Source organism: Sceloporus occidentalis, unplaced genomic scaffold (genome assembly GCF_023333645.1).
Source record: "Sceloporus occidentalis isolate IW3139 unplaced genomic scaffold, rSceOcc1.0.p SCAF_26, whole genome shotgun sequence".
In the NCBI taxonomy this organism is placed as follows: domain Eukaryota; kingdom Metazoa; phylum Chordata; class Lepidosauria; order Squamata; family Phrynosomatidae; genus Sceloporus; species Sceloporus occidentalis.
Genome location: NW_028317006.1, coordinates 625,795 through 639,825, shown reverse-complemented (window position 1 = coordinate 639,825; position 14,031 = coordinate 625,795). Strand labels below are relative to the sequence as shown.

General features: G+C 42.5%; 1 protein-coding gene across 1 annotated transcript; it reads left to right on the top strand.

Moving 5' to 3' along the window:
- The first annotated feature begins 4,789 nt into the window (after positions 1-4,789).
- LOC149299983 (talin rod domain-containing protein 1-like) lies at positions 4,790-5,860 on the top strand. The gene has a single exon (XM_089485487.1). The coding sequence runs from the start codon at positions 4,790-4,792 to the stop codon at positions 5,858-5,860; it is 1,071 nt and encodes a 356-aa protein (XP_089341613.1).
- Positions 5,861-14,031: the final 8,171 nt, after the last annotated feature.

Here is a 14,031-nt window from a genome sequence, read left to right as displayed (position 1 = left end):
GACCATGGGTATGCGGCGATGCATAAGGTGGTACAGTGACAATTCAGGCATAATGCATCTGGGGCTACAGCACTGTATGAAACCGCCGACTGTTAGGATATTAGCCAGACTGCCCAAACTGACCTGGAGAATTTGGGACTGTTGGTAGCTATGAGGTATATGTACAGTGTGCAGACAAAGGAAACATGGTACAAAGATTAAAACTGTAGTATACAGATATTGCCATAGGTAAAAAATATAATACATTCCCTCCAGTTGTTTAGTTTCCATATGATTTTCTCAGCATGGGGCAAAGTTATGGTATCCCTGGTTGGGTTGGCACAGGCTGCCTGCTGAACCAAACACCAGAGAAAATAGCCTTAGTACTGTTTATTATATGTGCCATGCATACTACACAACACACTGCACATACGCATGCTGTCCCTATGCTACATAGGCTTGGCCCTAGATGGGGTGACCACATTCAGCCATTTTTCCAGGACACATATATATACGTGAAATGTATATTAGTAATTGATGCTGTCCTGTGAGGTTACAGAATATACTGAAAATCCACATACTGAAAATCAGCAATATAAATGTGCTGGTCAGCAACGTGTACCATTAATACTGTGAGACTGAGGGTCAAAACCAGAGAGTTTTCAGCTATGGACATAGCAAGCAGTGTGTTCCATAACACTTACAAACTAAAAGTACAAGAAGCCTACACAAGTGACATGGTCTACGTAGCAGACCAATGGTTATGAAACTCTACCTCAGACTTACTTCCCAATCCTCCAGTTGTATGATGTGAACATTTTGATAAAAGCATTGTACTCATTGTTTTAGTGAACCTGTTTTGTTAAAAATCTCACTTAAACTCACTTTCAATCTAGAATCCCAGGAGAAGACTTCTACGCAAGATTTTTGTGTTCATAGCTTGGAATAACACTATACAGACCAATGTGCTCATTACAATTTGCAGACAAAAACATGCTGGCCAGCTTGGTCTCAAATGAAGAAAAAGCCAAAGCCACACTTTTGGCGATGCAGGAAAATAAATCTATTCCTTTTTATATCCGGATAGATCCTGTAATGTTAGTGAGAAGCGGGGAGGCAGTCTGTAGTTCCTGTTCAAGCTGGAAAGCACTTATCTTTTAGACATTCTCTGGTTCTTGTAGGGAGTATTTATACAATGCACATGGAGAGTTTAGATAAGACCTTTATAAGTACATTAACAAGAAGATCAGACAAAAATGTCCCCAATTTCTACAATTGTCTAACAAACTTATTTTCTGATATGCCTTTTCCTTTTTCCACTTATACGAATGGCTTCTTTTCCAGCCAAAAATGCCTCGTTCCGTAGATGTAATTACTGCACCCCCGGGTTCGGTTTGGTGTAAATTAAAATCAAACATGTGGATGACAGGGCATATTGCAGGATGAAGCAAAATCACTAGCAAATGTATATATAAACAGTTATACTGACCTGAATCTTGCTGGCTGTGTGAGAGACCATAGTTCCATGGTGAGAAAATTGCCCAGGGACTTGACCAAGCAACATGTACCACAGTGCCAGCTTGTGCATGTTACCTTTGCCCACAAAAATCTTGGTGCTATATTAGCCCCCGTTCTGTGCCATCGTTGTCTCCAAACAACTTGGCAGTACCCCAAACAGTTTGTCAGCGCCCTCAAGCAGTTTGTCTGGTCCATCTTTGCCCCAAACTGGTCAGTGTCCCAAACAGCTTTTTGGTGACATCTTTGTTCCCAAACAGCTTGTATGTGCCATCTGTGCCACCAAACAAGCTTATTAGTACCCCAAACATCCTGCATGTGCCATCTTTGCCCCCAAACAGCTTTTCAGTGCCATATTTGCCACCAAACAGCTTGTCTGAGCCATTGTTGCCACCAAATAGCTCTCCAGTGCCCTCAAACAGCCTGCCTGTTCAATCTTTGCCCTACACAGCTTTCCTATGCCATCTTTGTCACCAAACAGCTTGTCAGTGTTCCCAAAGAGCTTGTTAGTACCATCTTTGTCCCCAAACATGTCTGTGCCATATTTTCCTCCAAGCAGCTTGCCTAGCTCATTATTGTACCCAAGAAGCTTGTCAGTGCCTGTAAACAGCTTGTCTGTGCCATCTTTGCCCCAAAACAGCCTGCTTGTGCCCCTGCCCACACCACATACCTGCAGCAATGGTGTGCCTTTCTTCCTCTGTCCTGCACCCAGGATCAGTCAGGCACAGCGTGCAGGGAGAGACTGTGAGAGATTGCCCAATTGTTTGATCTCTGTACTCTCTGTCAGGGAAGGACTGGCACCTTATTGCCCAGGGGAAGGCAAAGCTAAGTGGCCCCATAGGTCCTTGCAGCTCACCAGTAACATTACATTACATTTATTTATAAAGGGCTGGCAGATTCTGCAGCACTGTTACAGTCGGTAGAACATTTTATAAACACATACAATAACAAACTGGTGCAAAGGAGAAGAGGGTCCCGCTCTTACTAGCTTACAATCTAGTCAGTGGTTGAGGGGGAAGTGAGACAATAGGAGACATACACACTGGCACACATTTTACACACTTACACATACATACACACTCATTTTACAAACATAGGTAAACTACCACACACTCCAACATGCACACTTACACATAACACTCATCTACACAATAATGCACTTACACATGCACTTACACATATACACTCATGTTAATACACACACACATACACACTCATACTAACACAAATACATTAGAGGCCTTTAAAACGGGTCTGGATATTTTTTTTTTTAGAAAGGGATGACATACAGCGCTATAAATAGAATAACATTAATATTTGAGAGCTTCTTGATCCAAGGAGAAATCCGATTGCCATTTGGAGTCAAGAAGGATTTTTTCCCCCTGATGGCAGAATTCGAAGTAGCTTAATCAGTTTTTTGTGTAACTATTTAACACACTAATGCTAATACACACTTACACATACAAACTCATGCTACCACAAACAGACTTACACATACATACTCATGCTAATACACTCAAACATACACATACAGACTAATGATAACACACACTTACACATACATACGCCCCCCTTCTCTCTACAACTCGGGTTCTGTCTGGCGCTGAAGGGGTTAATTACTAGTGTCCCGGCAGGAGGAAGCAATGTTTGGCGGGAGTACCCAGTCGGGGTACAGGGCGTCCCACCACAACACTCATGCCAATACACACACACTTACAAATACACACTCATACCAATACACTCATGCTACCACAGACTTACACATACATACTCATGCTAATACACTGAAACATACGCATACAGACTAATGATAACACACACACTTACACATTCATAGTAATATACACACTTAAACACTCATGCTAATACACACTTACACATATACAGTCATGCTCACACTCCCTCCAACGTACACACTCATGCTAACACATGCACTTTACATACATGCATGCACACATACTCACTCATTTTCTTACACCCTTATCATCTCTCTCATTCCCTCCCTCCCTCCTGCCTGCTTGCCTCTCTCACCCTTTCTCTCACCCCATCATACTTGTACTCTCACCCCTCCAAACGTACCGCCTTCTTTTTGAGCAGCTGTGCTTTCACACCAGGGTCACAAGCCTACACCTGCTCTCTGTGCTGCTAGCTGCAGTTATTACCTGCACCTAGCGGCTTCAACGGGCCAGAGTGAATGCTTGCTGTTCACCCAGGGGCCATATTTGTGTTTTTTATCTCAATTAAGTTATACTTAATAGGAGCAAATTCATTCTTTTAAATGTTTTTTACTTTATAGGTAAAAAGTTACCCCTTGGAACAGCATCTTCTTCTGTAATTTAATGTCAATATCCGTCAGGTGAGACTTTCCATGCATCCCTCGTCAGAGGTAAATGCATGGAGGGACTGATAGAGTTAAGCACTGGCCCCATAAAAGCTCTCTGTGTTGGGGCTCCCTCAGTCCCAGCAGGCAGACTCTGAGCCCCGGGATAGGATGTCATTTCTCAGCACTCAGACGTAGCCATTGTGTGAGGGCCACAAGAGAACAGCACAGAGGTAGCCACAGAGGTAAGAATGTGTGTAAGTATGTAACTGTGAAGGTGTGCCTAAGTATGTGTGTATATATGAAAATATCAGGATACCAGTTTGATAGAGATATATGTGATGTAACAAAATGTCCATGGTTTGGTTGGAGATGTTGTGGGAATAGCTCTAGTGGATTTGTTTCTTTGTTGTTTTTTTTTTGGTGAGGCAGCATTTCATTCTTTGTCCCGTGCAGCTGGGCCAACCCTGGTCAATATGTGTACATCATTTTTAATACCATAAAATAAGTTTGATGAGGCTTTTGAATAATAAATGACCCAAAAAGCATTTCTAATGTTTCTATCATGTCATTCGTGAATATGAAGATGCCAATTCTGCTCTCCCGTTAACAGCAGTCTTCACTACCCCCACTTGTCCTCTAGGTGTCCCTGTTTCCCCCAATCCCACATCTCGTAGTATTGCGACCATGCGGATGACGTCACAGGGCGGCGCCGTCCCACGTTCCTAATCCGGGCCGGGAGAGGCAGAGCCTTGGTCGGGCGTGTCTTTTTTTTTTTTTCTTTTGGTGCTGGTTTTTTTACGAAAATTGAGGCCCTTCAACCGGCATGAGGGGAGCAGCGCCGAGCCGCGAGGCCTAAAACAAAAGTTGTGGGTTTAGGGCAGCGCCCGTACCCTCTCCATGGGATGATGCGGCGGGGGAGTCCCTGGGATACCGCTCCCACTGGCCGAGGTATGAGACGCTGTACCGGGCGAGATGGCTAGCGGCGGCTCTGGTTCCGCCCGGTCCTCCCTTCTCTGTGGAACTGCCCCAGGTGGCTCCCAGCCCCGCAAGAAGCTGCTAACTATCTGTGACCAGTGCAAGGCCAAGATGCAGCTGGTGGCCGATCTTCTTCTGCTGTCTAGTGAGCCCCGGCCTGTCAACCCGGAGAGCTCGGTGCACTTGGGCGAGGCGTTTGAGAAATGCAGAGACACCGTTATTGCCCGAACCAAGGGCCTGTCTATCCTGACTCATGATGTCCAGAGCCAGCTCAACATGGGCAAGTTCTCAGAGGTGGGTGACAGCCTCTGGGAGATGGGCGACCTGGTGGTATCTCTGATTGAGCTGTCTGCCCATGCAGCTTACCTGGCGGCTGTGGAAGTGCCAGGTTCCCAGGCTGCCCTGCCAGGTCTGGTGGACCGCTACAAGGTAACGCGGTGTAGGCATGAGGTGGAGCAGAGCTGTGCCACGCTCAGGACGGTGCCCCTGCCCGATCTGACTCCAGAGCTGCTTCTAGAAATCTCCCACAACCTTTTAAGGAACCTCAAGAGTCTCACAGATGCCAGCATTGCTGCCAGCGAGAAATCAAGGGACAAATTTGCCAGAGAGCAGTTTAAATTAGGAGTCAAATGCATGAGTACCAGTGCCACGGCTCTCCTCGCCTGCATCAAGGAAGTGAAGACTTCTCCAAGTGAACTCTCTAGGAATCGGTGTGCCCTTTTCAGTGGACCCCTAGTACAGGCTGTCCATGCCTTGGTGGGCTTTGCCACAGAGCCCCAGTTTTTGGGTAAAGCAGCTGTCCTGAATCCTGAGGGCAAAGCTGTACAAACAGCCATTTTAGGGGGTGCAATGAGTGTGGTGTCTGCCTGTGTGCTCTTGACCCAATGCCTCAGGGATATTACCCAGCACTCTGACAGTAGCAGCAAGATGACGGACTACAAGGACAGATTGAGGAGCTCTGCTTGTGCTGTCTCTGATGGGTGCAACCTGCTATCTCAGGCACTGAGAGAGAGGTCATCTCCAAGAACTCTACCGCCAGTAAACTCCAATTCTGTGAAATCGCCCTAAACAGGGCTGGCCTCTCATTTAACTTTACCAAAGAATATTGGTTTATCCCATTACCCCCTGAGGGCTTGAGGGTATCCTATGATTAAGTGGTTGGGATCCCATCTGTACTGGAGGTGCTAATTACATGTAGGCAGATTTTAAGAGGCTTGTTCTGAATCCTTTGAAATTTGAAGGGCAGCACCATGGTCCCTATGTTGATTTATGATGGGAGAAGGTTGGCTTTTTGTAGACCTCCGTCACAATTCAACAAGCATAATGAAAACGAAAGTGTATATGTCCATGTTTCTCTGGTCATATGAATTTTATTCCTCAAAGTTGCAGTCTCTTCCAAGCGTGTATTTCATACATGACTTTTAAATTATTTGGAAGAAATTGTTTTATAATTGCAAGTTTAAATTATATTTGGTTACAGAATATTCTAGTTAAAACATTGTTTTTCTAGACACTAAAATTTAGATTTAAATCCAGTATCTGCTCTTCAGAACTAAAGATCTGTCTGTTAATTGGGGTCAATGCGTTTAAGTGGTATCTGTGCAAACGGGCACTAATATCTGCTGTGCTTGTCTAGATTAGTCTCATTGGTATGAAATCAGACACAGAATTTTGAATTAAAAGGCGGTCGTTAATGGAAAGTTTATCGATTGGGAAGGCCATCATGACACTAATGCCTAAAATTTAAAGGGGGCGTGTGCCTTTAAATATCCAGTACTTCAATTCATTGTCTATTAGAAATCGTTTTGATCAAATCAGTCTTTTTGATAATGCAGGTTTCTTTTAATTGTCATTTTAATTGCCAAATATTAAATTGATCTGGCCTCCCGTATGCTGACAGTCCCATAGGAAAAACCTTTAGTTTGTTAATTTGGGGAGACTCCAAAAAAGGTTAAAACTCGTTTTGTTTCCTATTATTGCTTTAGCGTGTGATAAGTGTCCGTGCCGTCACAGGTAATGACACTTACTGCACTATGTTTACTGTAACAGCCCACAGGTAGACATGGATCCATTACCCTTACGGACTTTAATGATGGCCTAAACTAAGAGTTATATAAATTGTCTTGATGAAGACCTTTTTGAAAGATGTTTTATTTTACTAGTAGCGATACAGGATATTTGAATATGCACTTTCATTACATTTGTATGTGGAGTTTCAGGTTTGGCACAGCGGCAGCATATGGACATGGTGGTCGTATTTTGGAGCAAATCATTTTCTTTTAGATTTGAATGTCAATAAAACAAAAGCCCTTGTATTTTGTTAATGGCATCTGCGGTGCTTGCGCTGCTGAGTAATTTGAGTAAACCTTTTATTGATGCCGCTGAGTAAATGCAAGGTATGCCTGTATACATTACCTTTTACACCCCCCCCCCCCAGTACGAAAACGACATCGTTCGGGACCAGAGGAGACTGCAAAGCTTCAGAGGGCTATCGCTTTTCTTTTGTACCGGCGTTAAAGTGGCATTAACAGGGCTTAAAACTCGTGCTGGGTGCGGTTTAAGGCCTGTGTCTTCCAGAAGTCCCCGTTAGAATGGTGGTGTGTGCAGTTTGCAGGAATAAAAAAAGGTTACCTCAGTTTATTCATCATTTTTGACGGCTGTATGGCTTTTTGCTTCTGGATGTAGCTCCCTTTTGATATCCTGCAAGTGGGTGTGAATGGGGCATGTTGGGAACAAATGGAGTGAGGCAAAAGTGATTTTTCTGTAAATGTCCTCTTTTCAGTGTGCTGACTTGTTATTGGGATGGTGGGTTACAGTGAGTGTCTCCTAAATTCTACACTATAATAAAATGATTGTCATTTTATGTACATTGTGGCTAATTGAGTATTTATTTCACTTTATTTTATATTTATACCTTATACTTGGCGTTAAGATCTGTAGACTTCATTGCACAGGCTCAGTAATTGATGGTAATACTACACTATAGTATTAATTACTAAAGTCTGGTCTTTTATGTCCCTTCGTATAGATTTGTGGTTGCTCAATTCTGTACCTAATGTATGCAGCGTCCAATTTATGGGAATTGTATTTGGCCATAAAAAGTAAGAAACCGCAACTTTGGTTTAAGTCTGCCATAAAATTAGGATTTCTTCTTTTGAAACCACGCGAAACATGCGGTGCCGAACGAGTCCCCTTTAATCCTTATCTGCATGTGCTCAATGAAGTATGAACGGTTTATATGCACTGTTAGAATCACACCAGCCTTTAAGAACAAACAATGAGTTAAGTCAGGTAGTTCTACTGTATTTCCATAGTGCATGATAATAAACGGCCCCTGGCATAATCAAATGTGTCTTTAATTTTAATGTTGCCTCCCAACCCGCCCAGTGATATTTATGTCTTTTTAATGTTTATTATAGTTTTAACATTCATTTTTACCCACTCTTTATTCACCATGAAAGCTGTTCCCTGTCTGTCATAAATGTGCATATGTTGTTTAAATATTTTATTGTCATTTGCTCTGTCTATACTATTTAAATATGCCGCAAACCTTTTCCTTATTAATGGTGACATATGTGACTAGTTTTGACATAGAGTGCAAAGCCTTAACCAACAAAACAATGCCAAAATTCCATAATTGGCTATATAAATATAATTTATTATTTTAAAATTAAAACTTGCAACTTTAAGGCAATAATAGTCTTTCTTTCTTTTCCTGTTTCCTCCCCACCCACTGAATGAAGTCAGCGTGAATGTTTGCTCCTGTTTGTGACCCCTTCACGGTAATGATTTTAAAGGGGAATGCCCACCATTCTTTCACGTCCTTTAGTTATTGTCTTATGGTTATACAGGATACTTGTCTCAAAAAGTTGCAAACATAGTGACTAAAATGTTCATGTTTCACACAATTATTCGCCTACCCTGCTGCTATTTAAGAAGGTAGTTCATGTGCCCCAGAAGATGCATCCCATAGATGATCTGAACATAGGAATAATTGTCATACATGATGCAGTGTGCAACATAACATGGACATTGATGCCGCAAAAGGTGTCATTCCTTTTCTTGCAAGCCGCATATTGTAAAAATAGCAAAATGCACCTTTATGTGACAATACTCTGACTTCATGTGGCATGTTTAGTGTCTCCTTAGTGTCCAGCTATTTTTGGAAAAGCTGGGTAACAAAAATCTGCGAAGAACACATTGCAAAGTACCCTACTGGTTTAAAATATGTCACATAAGAACAAATGAGAAAGTAAGCATACAAAGGGGTTTGCAATGTGCTATCTAAACCTCCGTAGGCTCAGCACAAAAAGTAAAGACGTTCATCTCTAAAAGTTGGGGATTTATTTTTAATGTCAAAGCTCTGGAGAATTAGAAAGCTCTCTGTCTGCAAACGTTTAAATATCCTGAAGGTACTTCCCACTTGTAATTATTTTACCTTTGCTCTCACTCAGACACTTGGTGCCATATCAGATTACAGTCACTAGTTAGTAAATAATAGCAATAGTTATATCCATATCCCTCTGTGGGGAAACTTCCTCTTATACAAATTCCTTAATTTCATAGTTCAGTATATTTAATAAACATAACGATGCCTACAGGCTATAGGAACCAAGAGTCCACCTCGACTGCGTGACAATGAGAACAGCCACTTATTACAGTATTTGGGTATTCACCCCATGTGAAGGATACTCGACCACCGTAGGTTAAGGGAAGTTCAGCCAATTAATTTCTCTCTCCTGGACGTGATTTGAACCCTATATCCCTAAAACAAAACACTATTAAGCTACAGGTAGCTTTTGATAAGTGCATTTACTAATAGTAAAAAGGGTGTAGTAATCTGTTTCATGTTCGAATGACAGTCTAAATCAGACCTGGGCAAAGCACGGCCCGCGGGCCACATCCGGCCCGCTGAATAGCTCGGACCGGCCCGCAAAGAGTGTCCTGGTGACTCACCAATGAGTCCGGTGTCCCCCCCCCGCCCCGGTCACTTACCTTAAACTCCTGTGTTGGAAGCGTTTGTCTCGGGTGCCGGCGCTTTACGCTGGGCGCCGGCATATGACGTCAGACGCCGGCGATCAGCAGTGAAGCGCCGGCACCCGAGACAAACGCCTCACGCTTCCAACACAGGAGTTTAAGGTAAGTGACCGGGGCGGGGGGGGGGGATCCTGAGAAGGGGGGGTTAGGGAGTTAGAGGGGAGATACTGAGAAGGGGGGGTTAGGGAGTTAGAGGGGAGATACTGAGAAGGGGGGTTAGGGAGGGAGGTCTTACTGTGTGTGTGTGTCTTACTGTGTGTGTGTGTCTTACTGTGTCTGTGTGTGTCTTACTGTGTCTGTGTGTGTCTTACTGTGTCTGTGTGTATCTTACTGTGTCTGTGTGTGTCTTACTGTGTCTGTGTGTGTCTCACTGTGTCTGTGTGTGTCTCACTGTGTCTGTGTGTGTCTCACTGTGTCTGTGTGTCTCACTGTGTCTGTGTGTGTCTCACTGTGTCTGTGTGTGTCTCACTGTGTCTGTGTGTGTCTCACTGTGTCTGTGTGTGTCTTACTGCGTGTGTCTTACTGTGTTCATAGCTTATTCAGTTATTGTAATAAATATTTTAGCCCATTTTTTAGCTCAAAATATTTTTTCCTTTTTTTTCTCCTCTAAAATCTAGGTGCGTCTTATCAGCAGGTGCGTCTTATAGAGCGAAAAATACGGTATGCACTCCGAAGCCTTGTTCATTTTGTTCACTTCTGTGCTGTGCTAATAGTTATTCAGGCCTTACTTATTCAAGCACCTCTACCAATGACGTAGGCTTGAATAACTTTATTAAACAGCACATAAGTTAACAAAATGGACAAGGCTTCGGAGTTTGTAGTTTGTAGAGGTCTGGCCCTCTAAAACCATTCCAATTTCTCATGTGGCCCCATGGGAAAATTAATTGCCCACCCCTGGTCTAAATCATAGCGTTGGGTAGGGCTAGAATTAGACCTGTGCATATAGCAGTTAATCTAAAACTATATGTAAGTGTGTGTATCTGAAATTTGTATTTATTTAGCCCCCGCAGTTTACTCAGAGCTTCTTATAATATTTATATATTCAAGGAGTAGGAAAAAACTTTAATTGACTGACCAGGACAAACCGATACATTAGGGCACTTGCTAACAAGTGTACAGTTATTGATCCCTTATTACTACCAATATTCCCAGGCATTCAAACCAAGGCCAGAAAGAACAGAGTTGGGCTACGCAACGTGTGAGTATTGTCCTCCAAGACTGTGTGCAGCATCTATTTATGATGATCCTGTTGTGATTTGTTTATCTATGGACATGAAATATTAGAGCTGCAGGACATCAGTAATAGACTGATCCGTTTAATCTTGAAAGTCAAATGGTTAAAATGTGATCCGGCTGATATAGTGGACCATTTGTGGCCATGTGGCCATCTGCCCCTCTCTTTTGGTTTTACCAAAACAAAATGTGAACTCAAAACAGGAAACCGATAGCTGGGGCTATCAGACAACATTTCCTTCAACGTCTGGGTAGTCATTTCAAGCACAGCTTCACCCATTTCCTGGAAATGGAGGAAATGCTGCCCATCCCTGCATCTTATGCTCCGTGATACCCTTCGCAGACATGGATCAAATAAAGGCAAGGCAGCCCATGGCACTCTGATAACTGCAAATCCCATGAACCCTAGCCAGATTGTGGCAGACACAGAACTTGTATTGCAGCGGCTGAATATTATTGTTTTATATAGCGCCGTCATATCCTGTAGCACTATACAATGGGTAGACAGAACATAAGTATTATATGACTTACAGAAACAGATGGTGATGGTGTTCACATTAAATATACTGTACTCGTAAGTAATTGTGAGGGCTTCATCAGGTCATATTTTCAGCTATCGTAGGCACTTTAATGTGCTTGATAGCTGCACGGCCCCTTTACGTTTTCGCTTTGTGCCTTTTGTAAATGCTATTTTGCCCATATGCATTTTGCCCCCTTTCCCCAGCTATCTTCCATCCCGGATATGTGTTCAGATAAACACATCTCCCTGCATGTGATATATTAACCTCCATTCACCTCTAGCGTTTGCTCTGTGAACACTGGTCTATTCAGACCCCTGTGTGCATGCACAGCAAACACTCTCATTGACTTCAATTGGAGCCCTTTTCAGCCAGTGATTGGCTGCTTGCCTGCTTCAAGCAGTTCCGTTTCTGCTGCTTCTAGATCACGTTTTACTTTTTTTTTTTTTAAGAATTTAATATCTGTTTCCCTTCTTGCCTTTTGCAGCTGCTGACTGGCATTGTGCACTATTGCCATTGGTTTAGAGAGGTGTCTAAAACCAATGGCGTTACTGTACAGGTTGCATACAATGCAGGGAAAGAAAGTTCCCATCGATACATTTAAATTTGAATGACTTTGAAGGGTCTGTGCAGCCATCATATGTACCTTTTACTGCATATGATAGTCGTGTAGACCCTTTTAGTTGTTGTGGTCTGTATTTTGCAAATGCACGTGGATTTCTGCAAAACCTGGACCGTCCCATATGCAATTGCCCCTTTCTTCACTCCCCACCCCAGCTAAACACTATGCAGGAGATAAATTGGGTGGACACATGTCCCTGAACATAACTTTTAATATGCATTGTTCTTCAGGGTGGGTGTCCGGAACATTAGACTAAGTTAAAAGTATATTATATACTATTTATAGCTTTGGTGCATCAGTAAGTTGCAGATGCAGTGCGGTAACCTCTGATATGATTCATCACGGACACGTTTTCTTAACTGAGCCAACACTTGGAACTTCTTTATCTGGAGCCAAGGCTCTGCCGGGTTATAGGAGGTGGCCCTTATTTTGTGCTCTTTAGTTTTAATTCAATACTAATATAGTGTCCATGCTACTAACACTTGGTTATAGTTAGATCTAAAGTAATGCACGCTACAAAAGTTTGGGGTCACTTAGAAATGAAAGAAAAGCAAGTTTTGCCAATTAAAATAACGTGGAATTGATCAGAAATACAGAGCAGACGTGGTTAATGTTGTAAATGACTATTGTAGGTGGAAACGGCTGATTTTTAATGGAATATCGTCATAGGCGTACAGGGGCTCTATTGCTCTCATCACTCCTGTGTTCCAATGACACGAGGTGTTCGCTAATCCGTTTTAAGTTTAAAAGGCTAATTGATCATTAGAGAACTCTTTTGCCATTATGTTACAGTGGGAAATCTGTGTTTTCCATGGAAACAGTTAATTGACCCCCCAACCTTTGAACAGATGTGTACATGTTTGCTGATATGGTATCGGCTGTGATGCAGGTCCAACCCGTCCTGGGTAGGGATCTCTTATCTGGTCCGTTTGATTTATGTCGGAGGCCATCCTCCTTGCTTTGTCTGATGTCATGGTTTTGGTTAGTTCTCCATGGAATTGGTATAGTTAGACATTTCCCACCACTCCCTTCCACCGGACAATCAAAGGGTGCACAGCAGCTTTACGGCTACCACACCCAACATGTATTGTATGATTATGTACCAAAATAGCATTGATCTCCATGCATGGAATTTTAAATACTTTCACTGTAATTGGATAATGATAAACACACACAGGGTTTCATCTTTCATAACACAATTTATGTCGATGTGTCCGTTAAGTATTTCCAGAGAGAAAAAGTTTAACAACATTAAAAGAGCTAGCAAGAGGGACATTTGCTTGGTGGTGGCAGTTGCTGGTGTTGGAAGTGGGTAGGGAACTTTTTTTTATTGCCGTGGAGTTTTGTGGTACATTTACACACAACAGCTATTCTAAGTATAAAGAAATGCAGAACAGAACAACAAGAAAGGGAGATCATGGGACTTGACTCTTATAGCGGGACTATGATGTCATCAGTATTAGATATAGGTGTACAGGGCCTCTTTGATTTTACTCGGGACACTTTTAATACAAACCTAGCAAAATAGGACTGTGGGCCGTACGGTTAGAGATGGTGCTCTGTTGAGTCAAATGCTAAAACACGGCACAATCCATATAAAAGACTGCATTTTTTACTGGATGAGGATGATTTTCAATGCTGGTATAATTTATTTTTTTAGGATGTCATTTTACTTCCACGTTGCGAAACATTCTTGTTATAATACTAATCATATTTTATTATACGGTCCTACAGTGAACATTCTCATGCAGTGTTAATCTGGAATAATCTGCAGGTAGATCTATGGCATTCTTTCCTTGTTTTTCTATTAACAGGTTTAGCCTGCCGAT

What these genes read in the sequence shown, in the direction of transcription:
- LOC149299983 (XM_089485487.1), top strand. Translation starts at nt 4,790, where the DNA reads ATGGCTAGCGGCGGCTCTGGTTCCGCCCGGTCCTCCCTTCTCTGTGGA.